This window comes from Haliotis cracherodii, unplaced genomic scaffold (assembly GCF_022045235.1).
Source record: "Haliotis cracherodii isolate W230 unplaced genomic scaffold, xgHalCrac1.p SCAF_7, whole genome shotgun sequence".
NCBI lineage: Eukaryota > Metazoa > Mollusca > Gastropoda > Lepetellida > Haliotidae > Haliotis > Haliotis cracherodii.
Window position 1 is genome coordinate 36,211,426 of NW_027266330.1, and position 17,348 is coordinate 36,228,773.

At 40.8% G+C, this 17,348-nt stretch overlaps 1 protein-coding gene across 1 annotated transcript; it reads right to left on the reverse strand.

Annotated features, from left to right (window-relative positions):
• Positions 1 to 368: 368 nt before the first annotated feature.
• LOC139447212 (uncharacterized) lies at positions 369 to 8,680 on the reverse strand. The gene is made up of 6 exons (XM_071228436.1): positions 7,621 to 8,680; positions 7,351 to 7,409; positions 7,097 to 7,201; positions 6,838 to 6,898; positions 6,613 to 6,681; positions 369 to 1,165 (listed from the first exon to the last, which is right to left on the reverse strand). The coding sequence occupies exons 1-6, from the start codon at positions 8,669 to 8,671 to the stop codon at positions 510 to 512; spliced, it is 2,001 nt and encodes a 666-aa protein (XP_071084537.1). The 5' UTR covers positions 8,672 to 8,680; the 3' UTR covers positions 369 to 509.
• Positions 8,681 to 17,348: the final 8,668 nt, after the last annotated feature.

A 17,348-nucleotide genomic window follows, 5' to 3' on the forward strand; every position in this document is an offset into this window, starting at 1 on the left:
CCTCACGACGACGCCTTGACAACCATTGTCACCATCACGACAACGCCTTTTAAATCATTGTCACCATCACGACGGCACCTTGTCAATCATTGTCACCATCATGACAATGCCTTTACAATCATTGTCACCATCACGCAACGCCTTGATAACCATTGTCACCATCACGTCAACGCCTTGACAATCATTGTCACCATCACGTCAACGGCTTGACAATCATTGTCACCATCACGACAGCCCTTGACAATCATTGCCACCATCATGACAACGCCTTGACAATCATTGTCACCATCAAGACCGCGCCTTAACAATCATTGTCATCATCACGACAGCCCTTGACAACCATTGTCACCATCACGACAGCCCTTGACAATCACTGTCACCATCACGCTGGCGCCTGAACAATCATTGTCACCATCACGACAACGCCTTAACAAGCATTGTCCCCATCACGACAACGCCTTGACAGTCATTGTCACTATCACGACAGCCCTTGACAATCATTGTCACCATCACGACAGTGCCTTGGCAATCATTGCTTTTTTCTCCTCTGTCATGTTGATGTCGCTGCCCACTACAAGTGTCATGCTGACAGTGAGGAGAGATGGGTTATACACCCCGAACATCGGCCACAGTGGCTGACTAGGGTCTACATTGTCTATCGTCGATATCACTTTTTTCTCCTTCACATCAATGAAGACAATCTTCTTCCTGGCGTCATCATAGACAACACCGTAATGTAGTGTGTGTGATGTCCCTGCTGTGTTGGGGAGAGTGTCAGGCAGACACGGCACATACTTCCCCTCCTTCCATGTCCACCTGCATATCCCGCCGTGTGTAGTACAGCGGACGACCTGCATGCACCAGGAGCTGGGTTCTCTACCTATACAATGAGACACGTCCCTCTGCTCCTCCCTGCATACACCCACCTCCAGGATGAGGTTGCTCCCTGTGAGTGGTTCCTCCAGACTGACCCTGTTCACCGTCTCCCAGTACTGGGGACAGCCAGCCCGGGGGAGGGGGGCAGTGCTACATGTGCCATGGTACTTCTTCAGTCTCCCCTTCCCTGCAGGTCTGGTGTCCGACTTCCTGTTGACCAGGTCTCCTTCTGTGTTGATGTGGCCCCAGTCGAGATTGACTCTGTCTTTGTCATACTTCAGATGTATACCTACAACATATGAATGTAGTTTACAAGTGAATAACACATGAGACAAACTGGGATATTAAAGTTGTACACAAATATCTAATTGCAAGGAATGCACAGCTAAGTACAATGTACTGACATACAAATGATGTAATATAATCACAGTGCAGTAGTATGTGCATCAGACCTACTGTGTATTACGTTTTGGTGGATGTATACTGTAATCATTTAACCCGAATGTAAAATAAGTTAGTAACAGGTCTGGTGTAAAAGGTTCGTCACTGAAATATTTGCAGTGGAGATTCTGAATTACTAAAACAAAAGGATACACATCGCACAATAATCACGCAGAGCGCGAAAACTCGCGATCACAGTTGTTCACCGTCGTTTAACAGAAACACGAGTGAACGCGGTATAATGAGGAAGAAGCTTAAAATGAGGATGTTGAGATCACAGTGTCACGTGACCTGGTGACGTCACCCGGTAGTTGGTGGAGTATGGTGTAGCACGTTGGAGGACGCACAGGGGACTGGGTGCTTGGCGATGGGAGACAGGAGATGGGCAGCATTATCAGAACAGGACACAAACAGTCAGTAACACAATAAACAATAAGCGACATTAAATGTAGTGAACAAGTCATGTTTGAAATATTTCTGGAACATTCTGCTATTATATTATTTGGAGTATGTTATAGTGTTCTTCTGTAAACGAAAAAATGTTGAGACCAGACAGCAATTAAATTAATTGTAAACATACAAATATTTTTTTAAATGTCCTCGCGCTTTGCTGTCAGAATAAAGGTCGTGCGACACGTGCGAAATAGACCAGCCGCCCGCCCAGAACGTGCAAATCATGTCGACACCGCTCCAGCCGAGTCGCGTGCTATTTGATTGCTCTCAGTTTCAAAAGCAGATGCCAGCAGATGAACAATTGTTGTCAATTTCATTCTTATGATTTCTGAAAATTGGTTTCGAAAACATCACGACAAACATTTGGTTTTGTGAAATTAAGATCAAATACGCTCATGTCATTGCGTGGACAACATATAGGTTGATTTCTGTTATACCACAGAGAAGGAATGACTGAGTGGAAAGAGAACTTTCCCGTTAACTAATTGTGAACACGCCTGTTACTGTGAAAATTGACCAGTGACCAGCTGTCGACGAAAACCAATTATCACTTAGTCCTCGCTACAACGCACACGTGATCTCATCTCGTTTTACCTTTGCTCGGTTTCATTAGAAGAGATAAATATGTATCTACAAATGATAAACAAAAATTACTCCAGTGAATAAATATTAAAAAAACAAACATACAATATAATCACCTTGCTCAAATACAATAGAAGAGACACGCGGGCGGTGTCACGTGACTAACTGACGCGAAAACAAAAATCCAACAACACGATGATGCACTTTCAGTTCTGTCATAGCTTACTTTCTGTCTGTCATTTCTTCCACCAAAACAATTCTAAAACCTATTTTAGCTATTTTTCCAAATGTGAATAACCCTGTATATATCGCGAAATCCATAGTACATAGTGTGTGAAGCACATTGGTCTACGTCAGTTTGCAGACGACAATTGATAAAAGCATTTCTTATTAATTGTAACAAATATAAAAATAGCTTGCGATACCAGAGAAAATGAAAAATGTTATTTGTAAAACTGAAGCGGTGTGCTTTATCACGTGGCACGTGCTGTTTAGATGATGGCGATAACTGGTACAGTTTGTCGACCGAAAATTTCTTTTTTCACTGTTTTGATTTCCTGTTGTCGCCTTATAACAGAAAGTGAATGATTTTTTTACCACTGACAGAAATACGCACATTTGCCCAGTTTCAAAGTTTATTGCACAGTTAACTTTGAACGAGGGATATTTCAGAAATAACATGAAAAATTGCGATAACTGGTCGGTGACCAGTAGGGATAATTTTATTGATTATTATGAAATAAGAAATGTTTTTAAATAATTTTTGTCAATGGACGCAAACCCCGATTAGCAAAATATAACCTGTAAATACAAGTCAATAACGCTATTTGCTAGAGCTTCGCGAGTTTAAAGTCCGGGGTTCAATCCCCGGCCGCGTCATACCAAAACACGTTAAAAGATGATACTTGTTGTTACTCTGTCTGAGGCTGGACATTAAGGGGCTAAAACAAGGACTGGTCGGCTTGGAGTCAGTATACTGTGTCTGAGTGGGGTATTCATGTTAAACTGCCACATGGTATCTCAGTGAGCAAGCATATAAATCGGCATCGGTCCGGACTATTACAAGCAGCCACACACAAGTACAATAATCATGGACGCGACGTTAAACCCAATTTCACCTCACCTCACCCAAGACCTATGTCATATTTTACTCATCAGCACTAAGTGCATTTTGTATTTTGAATAATGCCTCATTGATGGTGTGATATTTCAATATTATTTGCTTCAGTTTTCTATGATTGTAACTACACCTACCGCCACGGTCTATGCTCTCCAAAACTGTACATGATGATGAGAAATGTTACGATCGGTCGTCAGAAGAAAACCGCGATTAGCTGTGCAGAGTTGCGTCCATTGGACACGCAAGAGTAATTGACAAGAATCGCGCAAATTGTCATTGGGAGATTGATTCGGACCTTGTCGAGCATAAACGAAAGTTTCACCAGACGTTGGGCATAACTCATTATTGATCAAGTCATCTCAAACGTTTATGTTTTTGACAACACACCAATGTCGCCTTTCTAGATTGTTTGTACCCTTACAATGCACCGCCAACATGTTCTGTTGATTGGTATGTTACACCTAGTCCTTCCTATGTCGCATCCATTCATTTCAATCACTCGATACGTCTTGGTATTGTTTGGTAATAATGCTACATACAATGTTTCAAACTCTATTTCGCCTTTAAAATATATTATCGCCAATAAATTGTCCGTTTCACAAGTGGCCGTCCATCCTGTACAAACAAAGGAAGTAATAATAAAAGTGTTAAGATATCGGCAGGTTTGGAGGCGGATGCAAGAACAATGACACGACATACATGCAGTGTCTTAAATCTTAACTTGTGAACCTTGATATCCACGTATTTCGAAACAAACAGTGTATTAAGAATGTTCAACGTGTTGCAATAGCAGTTTCATTACACTGGAACGATAATCTTCTTAACACATCACAACACACATTTGTATTCACGCAAGAGCAACACACAGGTTATCAAGAACCAAGTCTGTGAGACTATATTGTCAAGTTTCAGTAACACGGTGTCTTTACCGACACGAGAATATTGATGTACTTGAAGTTATTCACACACACACACACCACCATACACAACAGGGTTGATGGTAACAATATGACCCATTAAGCGGGTAAACAGTCCACTGTGCCTGCCTGTACATGGTACTCACAATTAACACTGACAACTTCATACTGGCTCGTTTGTTTATTTTCTTGAGGCTTATGTTTAAATGTTTCTGATATTAAATCTTAAAAGTAGAACGAACTTCGCAGATATTGCATGATATACAGAACATCCCGAGAGTGCATCAAACGTGTAAAAATGTCTGCCTGGCGTTACAGTGATTGCATCGTCCTTCTTCTCTCCAAGGTCCCCATTACATCGTCTGAGATGGCGGTCGGGTGGCCAAGGTGCTCGCAGTTTTTGTCTCCCATGTCCGTGGTCTGTGATTATTCTTTTAGTCTTTATTTTTCTGCTCATTTCCTCGATAAGTTACAGCTGCAGTGAGAAACACTGTTGGAAACCACTGTCACCGTCCATCCCTCCCCCACCCCCCTCACTTCTTTCCTCACTCATTTCTTCACAGCGGGTGCTCAGACTCGCTGACATAGTTGATGCATATCATCGTATCCCAATTTCGTGGTGGATCGATGCTCATATTATCAATAACTGGATTGTCTGATCCAGACTCGATCTCGAATATTTACAGACCGCTGTCATGTTGCTGGAATATTTCATTCGGTATTTTCCTGCTCATTTCCTCGATAGATTATAGCTGCAGTAGGAAACACTGTTGGAAACCACTAAAACCACTGTCACCCCCCATCTCGTAAATTGTAAGCAGTTAATTCCACCGAATGGCTTTCATGTCGGGGCTTTGGTGGCCAAGTCGCCTCTGGCTTCCCAATTTGCTGACGAATTTCAGAAACCTATGCTCGTGGATTCCAATCCAAGATTCCCCCTGATCATGTTTGTCAGCACCTCATACATGACAACTGCCTAATGCCTGTATCACTTTGTCCGTTCCTCCCACACAAGCTGACATGTCGGTATATCACGGAAATACTTTTTAAAGAGGGGTTCAACCCAATTCGCGCATTCACTGGACTTTAGAATATACTATGTTTGTTTTACTTCTAACTTATTCGTTATAACGAGGCGTGCCAGAATCGTGTGATCTTTGGTTTGATTTCAAAATTAGCCCAGAATATCATTTGTCAGCTCATGGGTTCTTCATCAGAAGGTTGAAGGTCTACGACCTGCATTACTTCGGGGTTTCACCTATGTTAAGCTGCTACCAAATCGTATAACAGAATTGATTTATAAAGTGGCGTTAATCACAATACACTCACTCACCCCTCTGGCTAATATTTTTCGTGATACCATAGGCGGGGGGAATGTCTACTTATGGCAACTGTCATTGGTTCACTTTAAGGTAAACATTTCCAAGACGATGATATGGTGGGTAAGATTTGTTATAGCGACCTTTGTCTGCATGAACAAAGGCGAATTACCCTGTAGCCAAAAAATATATATGTCTATTATCTTAATTGCAATTACTTAAAATATGCAAATCTCAATTGTATTGTACGTCGACTGTCAGCCATCCTGAACGAGGTGTGCAACTTTGTCACTCATTATTTACTGTTGTTTATATTTTTGACTTAATCCGTGTCTGTTGACCATGGATATGAAATCTTTGGACTTGTGAAAAAGAAATATAGCCGCACCCGCAGCCTAGCTAGGGGTAGGTTAGGCGGTCCGTGGCACCAACAGATTGTGCTGCCCTGGCACCTAGTGCTTCTTGTATATACATATATCTACCTGTCTAAGGCAATGTGTATATACTGCAAGCCTTCGACTCCATGTTGTCACTTCCTACAGAGAACCGTACACCGACCCCGTGCATATACGAGTATACAAATAATCATTAATAAAACAACGTCACACCTACGCGTTGTGAATGAATCATGTAGCAACATTAAGCTGTAATGACTGATGTTGTACATAGTTACCAACGTGTCCTGTAAGTAATTAACATGGGCCAGGTAAACAAGCCAATGACACACAAAGACTGCCATCGCCTGACCTTCATTCACCCAAGCATGAGCCAATTAGCTACTCTATGCCCCTAAATCGTAGTGGGTGACTAAATGTTCCATACGTGTTGACGTTTAATATTACTTGAACACGGTCTACATCAAAACCTATATCGAAGGAGATACATGATGAAATAATGTACTCACACTTCAGCACCATAGATCTGTCTACAACTCCTGACTTCAGCCGATGAACACCGCATTCTCTGGCCACACCTGTAACATCAACATATACATCACCATATATATTTCTGATGAGACATAGGGACTTCGTGTGTGGGTTTTGCTCTGGAGATGCATGTTTAGTTGTCAAACGTATCTGAGATTATGTGATTAAGGGAGGTTTAAAGACGAAGTGTGATACAAATTTACCAAGTAAGACATCCATGGTTTTTGAGGCTCTCTTCTCTGTGGTTTCCTTCTCCTCAATGCACTGAAAATATATCATATGTATTATATAACAAAGCACGTGCCTGTCATGGCATCTCATTGGTCTAGGATTTCCAAGACATGTAATTAACGGTTGCAATCAATATAAAGAATTCATGACACTCTCACACAACATATTTAAATAAAATGATAGACGCTGACACGTCTAAAGGTGTGTACATGTTAGGTAATAAAAACAAACCGATTTCAAGCTTCTGATTTCGACATTGAGCTTGTCTGTAAGTGTTTTGAGGCTTTCAATTTGTTTCTCATCTGAAGCAATTTTCGTCTTCAGCTGTGTCAGGTCCTGCGAAAATACAAGCGTTAAATGGTCTGATGACAAAACATAGTTATGACGATTGAGGCAAATTTGCTTTGGATCAACCTGTAGTTGATCATTTTGTTGGTCAGTGTGCACGCAAGATTTCATGATATTCCACCACTGACTATACTCACCATTTTGTGTTTCATTTCCAAGTCTGCCATTAAGTCATCGTCAGTCTGAGTATCCTTGTCTGAAACAACAGACAAATAACTCCTGACGATTAACACCGGGAACATGTTATGTGCAGTCTACGAACATTAAATCTTCAGAAACAAAGCATGAGTCTTAGATAGAGAAACACATGAAGAAAAAAGAGGGTCTGTAAACGAAATAGAATGTCACAAGAACTTTGTACCCATACAAAGAATGAATAAAACAACAATGATGTTCAATGTGAATACCTTTTACAGATTCCTCATCCACTTCCCTAGGCAAAATGGCGCCAAACACTGATAGGGTTGATTTCAGTGTTGACAAGCTGTTGGTGTTGAAGACAGATGTAGGTACGACATGTGTTTGAGGTGCAGCAGTTTCTACGTAGGTCCGAGTTAGGTCTCCTACATAACTCTCCAGTTCCACGAGGTCTGACTTAGAGGCATAGAGGAGGACTTTGGCGATGTAGTCTAAAGCCCCAGTGCATGTCTTCCATTCTTCTTCACAGGTGTTTAGACGAGCATGTAGAGTTGCCTTGGTCTCCTTCGTCTGACTTTCAAGATCGATCAGAAGTTCCTTCTCTCTTTGGTCGAGTTGTGATCTCAGAGATTGGAATGTGTGACCAATAGTTCCTATCAAAGAGTTGTGTGTTCTGTCGGTGGATTCGGTTCCCTGTCTGATGCTCTGCATGTGTGATTGCTGGCGAGCCTGTAACGCTGATAGCTCATCCGTATGATGGTTCAACTGTTTTGTTACAGTATCAGCAACCATATCCACATCCACAACTTCATGGTCTGCGTGGTCACCAAACCTACATTTCACACAGATTAACTTCTTGCAGCTTTTATCAAACAGATAAAGGAGATGGTGTTTATGGATACTGCAGAAAGCTGGAATATTCGAAGCAGTCGGTTCCATGTCACTGAAGTTTTGAAATACATGTTTCCTGGTAAGTTTGACGCTGCTGTGCATGTTCTGGCAATATTCACAGAGGAACTCTTCACACTCCTGACACCAACACACAGCCTGGTTGCCGTCATCGTCATTTGTACAGAGGAGCTCTGTGGGGCGATGTTTGATTGTCAGGTGGAATATTTCCTTCTGTCTGACTGCATCCTTCTGGAGGCCTGTGTCTGTGAGGTTGACCTCCCTCTGACATGTAGAGCATGATATCACACCGCCAGCTGTAGATGTCACGCACGTCTCACACACAGCGTGTAGACAGGGCAGTAAGTAGGGGGCTGGACCTTTCAGGGTAAACTGCTGCTGACAGACACAACACTTCGGGAAGGTGTCCATTCTGAAAGACAGAAAACTTAAATGAGCGTGGACGAAATGTTTTCAAGAAACGAAGCGACACGTATCAAACTATTGTGCACGTATCCAAGGCGGCACATTAAAATATGATATACAACAACATGTACACATGCACATATTCACCAAATGCATTGCAATATCAACGTTGCTCACTGTCAGCCTGTGTCACATTTGGCACAATGACATTATAACACCCATCCATAAGTCAATCAGTCTGCTTCACTCGCACTACAAAACAGACACGTTGTTCATATCTGTACGTACGATGTAATGTATGTACTAAACAACAATATTACAAAAGTATGTATGATTGTTTACATGAATACAATTTAAACGTTTTCAATTTCCTACATGTTCACACTTTAAACTTAATTTTGTCAATCTGAACAGTCTTATCAAACACATATATGGGAGGTAGGACAGCAACAACTAACCTAATACCAACAACAATACAAACAACAAAATGTAGTCAGCTGTTTAGTACTTTCTAGTTGCAGCACACAACGATGATACACAGACTCACTATGCACATACATTCAGATACTCTATTCACTATATACTGTTTTACACATTCCTGTTGTGTAAGTGAGTGAGTTGGGTTTCACGTAGCTTTCAGCAAACTTCCAGCTGTATTATGGTGTCTCTCATATACTTACAGCCATGCTTAAGTACACAAACAGGTAAGTATCATTCGACGGTTCATTCATTCTTTCAGTCAACCATGAAAAGCAATGCGACTAGCGCTCAATAAGCAGGTAACTAAATTAAGTTTGAAAAGGTTGAATGCACCAAATTTAACGACGTTGCATACAATGTACACATGTGCACATATGTAGACAAAGATGCTCAATAAATATAACACATTTACATGCATACATATGCATAGCATTCCTGTGTTTTACTAATCATAGGTATGCCAAAATAAACCAGCGATCTAACCTTCAGATTCTGGTCTTGCTGCGACTTGGTATGTTTGGACTGAAGGTGCAACAATGTGCAGGTAGTCTGTTGTATCAACATGAGGGACAACACAAGACAAAGAAATAAGAAAACAATTACACAACACTACAATACAACCTGTCAGCCGTATGCCCCTGATGGACATGACACATGGCTACATATACATACAGGGTAATGCTAATGTGTGATACTATTTGAGGTAAAACAACAAACAAGCATATATGCTTCTGTTATAGGATTATGTTGATGATGGTTTCGCCATTTTCTCCTGAATCACACAAACAACAGTAAAAGATCCCACAACAGCTTTATCTTAAAAAAGAAGCCATCAACCGAGTATTTACAATAGCTTTGTGACGCCACAGCCATCGTCATAGTGCGATAAAGCGCGATAAGCATGGCTGCCCGAAAACTAATGATGTCCGGAAACTTATAACCCAACGATAGATCAGTAACCCTTACCCTTTCATATATATAATGTCCTTCCAACACATGCGGCCCTCATCGTGGTTTTATTTATTGTATATCAACAACAGCTGTTCATAGAAAGCACATATGGAAATTGGTAATCCAGTGTTGCATCCTACTTTTCTGCTGATGTCATTCCTACTCAACCCGAATATGTTTCTAGGTTTGTCAGCAGGGGGTGGGGTGGGTAATAATGATTGCCTGCACTTTGAGGCGTCTTCAACATACATATTTCAAATGATTGAGTCGTGATAGTAATTTGATAGCATTACAATTTTTACAACATTTGAACTATTTTGATAGATAGGGAAATAGATAACACGTAATGAATTATGTGCTTTACGTTCAAACATGAAATGGAGTTCAACCTCGATACATCTGCTGTCACACAGTTTACCGATTCCACTTAATCGTACAAAGTCTTGCATTTGATATTACACCACAAAGGTAAAGCATATAGTTGAAGAATACTAGTTGAACATAACAATGCTATAACACAGGGTGGCCAGGTCTGTCTTCCTGCCACGTCTAACTTTTTCATCAGTTAATAACACTGCGTCGGATAACGATCCTCAGGTCTTCTACATAATTTACAACAAAAAGCTACACCTTTCAATAATAATATATGTCTGTTCTCCCGCGTTCTGCTAAATAGCATTTCTTGAACATTACTTGAGTTGTTTACCAACTCCCAAAACATATTTGCAGAAGTTTGTGTGCAATCTATCTCCAACTTTTCTTTCTTGAAATCCACTTACTTCAGCCCCAAATAATAACTTTAGCTTTGTCTGCATTTTTGAATTTAAATAATACATTTATAAACAAATTTGGAAAATTACTCCATATCTTTTAAATAACCAGAAGAGGCTTACTAGCTTTGTAAACAAGAGTAACTCTACACTTTGTCCAAGATAATCTTGTTGAAAATAGCTGCCGTAGGTAATTATTATATGGAGACGTCTTTAATGGTTTACCGACGATTATGACCAACTTTTCATATGATCAAAGAATGCCATTAATTTCATGTTTATATCCATGAGGCAATGCAACTGTATATATACAACATTATAACATGCAGTGTCTTTCCTGTTGAGAATAGGGAATAACACATTTAGAACAGTGCCTGCAACCATTTGTAGTGAAAGTGATGTCTTTAAACCTACTGGGATGTCGTTCATGAGAGAGGGGTACTGTACATCCGCATGATTCAACATAAGGTGGCGTCGCGGTAGATTTGAAGTGACCTGTGCTTATACGGTTAGTGATTGTAGTAATCTAAATATATTCACTTTATGATTTATAATTATCTGAAGTATATACCTGACTGTTTTACTGACTATATTGCTTGATCTCGTCATTTTATGACATTAAAATATAACTCACTCACTATATAGACCCGTGAAGATCCGGGGTAGAATATGTCTTCAGCAACCCATGCTTGCTGTAAAAGGCGACTATGCTTGTCGTAAGAGGCAAAAAACAGGATAGGGTGGTCAGGCTTGCCGACTTGGTTGATGCATATTACCGATCCCAAATGCGTAGATCGATGCTCAAGATATTAATCACTGGATAGTCTGGTCCAGACTAAATTATTTACAGACCGCCGTCATAAAGCTGGAAAGGTGCTCAGTGCGGCGTTAAACAACAAACAAACCAACAACCAACACTCACTAGATATGACACATGGTTCCATCATTGGCACAACTACTCGGATAAAACTGTCCTATCTTTTGAAATAGAATACACAGGTACGACAAGGTAGCCAAATCTGATCTTCCTCTTTGTAGTGAGTGGGTTCTTTTAAACATTTAAATTGTATCAAGGTGCATCAGATCCATCACTTTGATCAACTCCAGGAACATGGGTTTGGTGCTAAAAGCCCAGTGATAATAATCATAATAATTCATGATAAGGCAGGACAAAAGGCAAGACATGAGTCACTTTATAAGCTAGGACAAGATGTAAGGGAAACGTTGCATTACTAGCTAAGAAAATATACTGGTATAAGGGAAAAGTAACTTCACCAGCTAAGGCAATGTACGCACTGAGACCAGTTATAAAGGAAGAGTAGGTTTTTGTAACATTGATATGGGCTGAGCCTCAGTCACATGTTGATCACATGAACATGAATATCATGCTAACAAATCATTTGTCAAATTCTGGATTGGAAAGCATCATACGGGTATCATGTAATGGCTATGGTATTTACCTCTGCACTGTTAATTGTGGTGCCTTTGACAGCCGAGCCATTAATTTGGTTGGATCAAATAAAAGTATAACAGCCACAAGCATCAAATGGTATATACAATTCCACCATGATACTGAAAAATACTTGACTGTTTTATTTGTCCATTTGACACCTCAAAATCAAAATACCTTTCCGCACAAAGACCTGGCGTATGAAAAGAGTGTTACATCAACAGCCTACAGCCCTTGTTGGCAGGTATCGCTATCAGGCTGCAATATTGCTGCTTTCATGTTAACATGATGCCAACAGTGATATGATGTGTCTCCTTTATTATCGGACGTCACCAAACATTATGTCAGGAATGTTGTTCGTACGGTAATCAAAAGTTACCGTTGCATTACTCCAGCATGTGCTTCGTATTGAATAATATCAACTCGCATATTTTGAACAAAGTATAATCGGGTATCCAATCGGAACAACCGTGCACACCAAAATGGCGTTCCAATATCTACAGGATCATGTGGGTTGTTTTGCGTCGATGCTCGAGTAACAACATTATGACTTTAAATCGTTTTTTAATGTAGCAGCGCAAAGTTTCTTAATTTGAACAGTAAACTTTAGAACTGTTATTCATTCACGAAACATGTAAGGGGTTTTCCCACTCACCTTCAGTGGCGCAGTACCCTGATGATCATCAGTAATAGATGTGCGTTGCTGCACACTCTGGAGTGTGGGACATATCTCACAACCGTGAACAGTAACAAGGCTTTAAACAAGAGCAACCTTTGACTCGCCAATGGATAACCTGTAAGGTTATCAGCTCTGACTACACCAAAGTGGATGTCATGTATGAGCCAGATCGAAGCAACCAATATCAGTTAGTGAATATTAGAAATAATTACCCCTTCCCAATCCAATTTTAGTCAGCGGAGTATTATAACACACAGTTATATTATATCCTATTAATCCTATATCAATAGTTACGATTACAGATTATTATTTTTTGCTCCATGAAATAAGATATATCTTGCAAACAGTGATTCAAATGGAACTCCTGTGAACCCTGCACCTCAGTTTGAAACGGTAATTAAACACCACCCGGATCATTCAGTTTCGTTCTTTTAGACCTTGCCTCTCCGTTCTAATACTTGGTATTATATATTATTGAGAGGTAAATTGTCCGCGGAAGTATTATAACCACGTAAATGGTTAAGCAACAGCACGATTCATGTGAATAATACGTGTTTATAAACAGTAGGTGATGATGTACATGTATATGATAGCAACAACACAACTTTCGTGATACAGTCATTTTAGTTCTTCAGGTACTGCCCGTGCTGAGGACCCGTCCAGATCCGGGATAGAATAGGTCTTCAGCAATCCATACTTGCCATAAATTTAAACAACAAACAAGCAAGCAGGCAAGCGGGTGCTGGGATCACACAGAATACACGTACATGCATAGCTATTAGAAAACGCTAACTGTGGCGAGTCAGCACGTGAGTGAAGATGATAACAGTTTTGGTCAAACTGACATTACTTTGGAGACAGATAATATGGCGAAAGGCAGATATAGTCACCACAATCACAGTATGACACATGCCCTCATTTGCTTTCCGTGTACAATATCACATGTTCAAATTTGTGTCATTTGAATATCAGGGAGCTGGTATTGTATGAAGATTTCTTTTCTGTTGAAAACATCCTTCCATTGATTAAAGAAAAAAACAATACGGGTTGATGCAAGAATCAGATGTATGGAACATGCTGTGCCGATACCTATCACATATCCATGTGACGCCTGGGAACAATCTTCCAGATGGTGCAACCAGAATTGACATTTGGCGACAGAGAAACGTAGGAAACCTGATGTCTCAGTAAGCATTGTATGCATAACTGTCCCTGTTGGCAGGCATGCTTGGAGCAACGAATCACAGCAATATGATCTGAGCACCTCGTCTGATCAATGTATGTGGAACGATGTGCTGTCTGTAAGCATTTTGAATATCAAGCAGTAGGTTGGTATAAGCAATACTCAGAGCTCAATCAAGGGTCAACTCGCGACACGTATTTAAAGTTTGATCTATTTGATAAAACGGTTCTTGTCATGCTGTTCTGTGCGTTATCAGGACCGACGCAGTTGAATGAAGACTAGCGATTCTCTGCAACAAACATATTGACACCTATTGTCAGTCAATGTTATGGCTCAGGAATGTCTTATTTCGAAGTATTAATCAATCATTGATTTCATATAATAATTATACTGGTTGTTGGTTACTGATCTAATGTATACCAACTGCAAGTACATGTGGTATAAAAGGGAAAATGTTACAGACAAACGTGTTTTCGAGTCAAGTTTATCCATCTAGTTCAAGATCTTGAGGCGTAATCACCAATATAGTTCAATGATAACAGCTATCGTCACGTGGACAAGAGATCACGCGCCTGGTGTACCAGTTTTGTCCAATCATAGGAGGTGTCTTTATGTCACCTTACATTAACGCATGCACTATCTGATAACACGACACGCGAACTATAAGTGATAGCAGTCAATTATCAGCTAAAGTATCATAACCATCTGAAGCATTTACTACATTATAATTTATGTGTTGATGAAAAGTAAGTAATGATACACATGTATATAATTTCATACTTTGAAGTTTACACTTTCACGCTGATTGGCTGAAGGGGTAGTCACGTGATCTGATATTTGGAGTTCACACACCTGTGAACGGACAAAAAAAGTTCACACAATGTGAATAATTGTTTGTGAAATTGATCGTGTGAACTTTTGACGGAACTATTTTCCAGGGTTTCCCCGAATTGTTTACGATCAACTCGTTTTTCTATTTTCTTTTTAACACCCGCATTTATCAGCAATATAAGTAATTTAGTATTTTTTACTGGTCTTGTGACATTTCATCTGACTTATAAATAAATAAATGCTTTGGTTCTGGTGATTGAAGACCTAGTGGTAGAGCGTCCGTCGGGAGAGAGGCAGGTCCGGGGTTTGATCCCCGGCCGCGTCATACCAAAAGATGTTAAAAGATGGTTGTTAACCAGTCTGGCGCTCGGCATTAAGGGGCTAAAAAAAGGACTGGTCGGCTCGGAGTCAGTATACTGTGTCTGAGTGGGATATTCATGTTAAACTGCAGCATGGTATCTCAGTGGGCTAGCACTATAAATTGGCATCAGTCTGGACTAGTACAAGCAGCCACACAAACACACACACGTACATGCACGTCGCTATATAAATGCAATAATCTTGGATGCAAAGTTAAACCCCAATTCACCTCACCTGACCTCTGGTGATTGATGTCGTCTAGCTGCTACATGAAACAAAATGGATTGTCCTTGCCGTGATTTGGATATGGATCATTCAATACTAATTACGCAAGTGAAGAAAATTAATTCTGTAAAATTACTGAGGTGAACGAAATTGATAAGCTATATTGGCTTTGATGCCTTGTTTTCGGAAAAGACATGAATCTAGCACCTATGAAAACAATTTCGTACCCTACTCAGATCATGGTTACAACACACAGTTAAACCTTCCAAACTTTTAGTGGAAGACATGTGGTGGACATTTACAAATGTGACGCACCCATGACTTGCTGATCTATTTCCACCCGATATCTTCACGGATCAAAAGCTGAAGAGTAGATGCTTAGGCTGAAACATAACCTAGCGGTATATCTGTTTTATGCTGACTTTGATAATGCATTTAGTGATGAAATAGTGTATGCATCCCCAAATATACTCTTAAAAAAAGAAACGCGATACAATTTATTTTGGCAATAAAAGCAAAACTAGCGGACCAAGAGGTGCAAAACGAAGTGGTTTAATGTGTTATAGTGACAGTGACACATTTCCGGGATCAAAATGATCACATGAAAACAATTAGTCGGGAAACACGTACGATTCGGAAAAAAACTGCACCCAGTACATTAACAAAAGTACCATGGAGTTGCACGTACTGCACTTGCAGCAACACTATAAGCGGTAGTAAAGTGCAAGGTTTTGATTGCCTGGCATCTGCGTCAGTCGAACAGTATCAGTTCAACAACACGCCAAGATTAAAAGAAGTACAACGAAACAGCGTCAAAGGATGCTTGCAGGCAAGGAAATCCCGATGAGCTGTAGCCAGGGTTCTCAATGTAGCACCCAGCACCATCACAAGGCTATTGGATCAGTTTCAACAGCACAGGTCAACACGTGATCGGCCATGGTCGGGAGGACCAAGAGTAACTACCCCCAGCTCAAGATCGCTACATCCGAGTGCGCCATCTACGTGAAAGCACGACCACAGACACCTCAACCGCATCTCAAATACCCGGACTGCGCAGAATCTCCGACCAGACCGTACGACACCGTTTAAGAGCAGCAGGTCTACGAGCAAAATGTCCTGTTCCATGCGTCGAACATCGAAATCAATATTTCTCCACCACTGAGGGAGTGAACGAGCATAGGTCTACAGACGTCGTGGAGAACGTTACGCGTACAGGAAGTGGACAGGTTTTGGTGGAGGTAGCGTTATGATGTGGGCGGCTATCTCTCACAATGGCAGGACAGGGTTGGTTGATCTAGGGCAATCTTAAGGCTCAACGATACATTAACGAAATTCTCCTACCACACGTCCTCCCAATTGCAGCCAACGGCAACGGTGTATTCCAGCAGGACAACACTCAACTGCATACAGCACGGATCACAAGAGCCTGTATATACAACAACAAGGTTAATGTTCTCCCCTGGCCCTCCAGATCCCCGGATTTGAACCTGGTAGAGCGAGCACCTATGGGATGAATTGGATAGACGGCTACGCAGACGTCAACCACAACCCCAGACTTTGCAGCTGTTGACTTTTGTGTTGCAGGCCGAGTGGACTATCATACCCCAGGATGTGATTCGCATAATCGTCTCTTCCATTGGCAGATGTAAGGCCGCTATCGATTCGAACGGACCTTCACCTTGGACTTTTCCTATGTACCGATAACTGAGATGACTACAATCACCAAGTGTTCTCCCCAAAATATTTTGGCTCCA

Coding starts and splice junctions, on each gene's coding strand:
- LOC139447212 (XM_071228436.1), bottom strand. CDS start 8,671: ATGGACACCTTCCCGAAGTGTTGTGTCTGTCAGCAGCAGTTTACCCTG. Junction 7,202..7,350: donor TGGAAATGAAACACAAAATG/GTGAGTATAGTC, acceptor GTATTTTCGCAG/GACCTGACACAGCTGAAGAC. Junction 6,899..7,096: donor AAATCAGAAGCTTGAAATCG/GTTTGTTTTTAT, acceptor ATATATTTTCAG/TGCATTGAGGAGAAGGAAAC.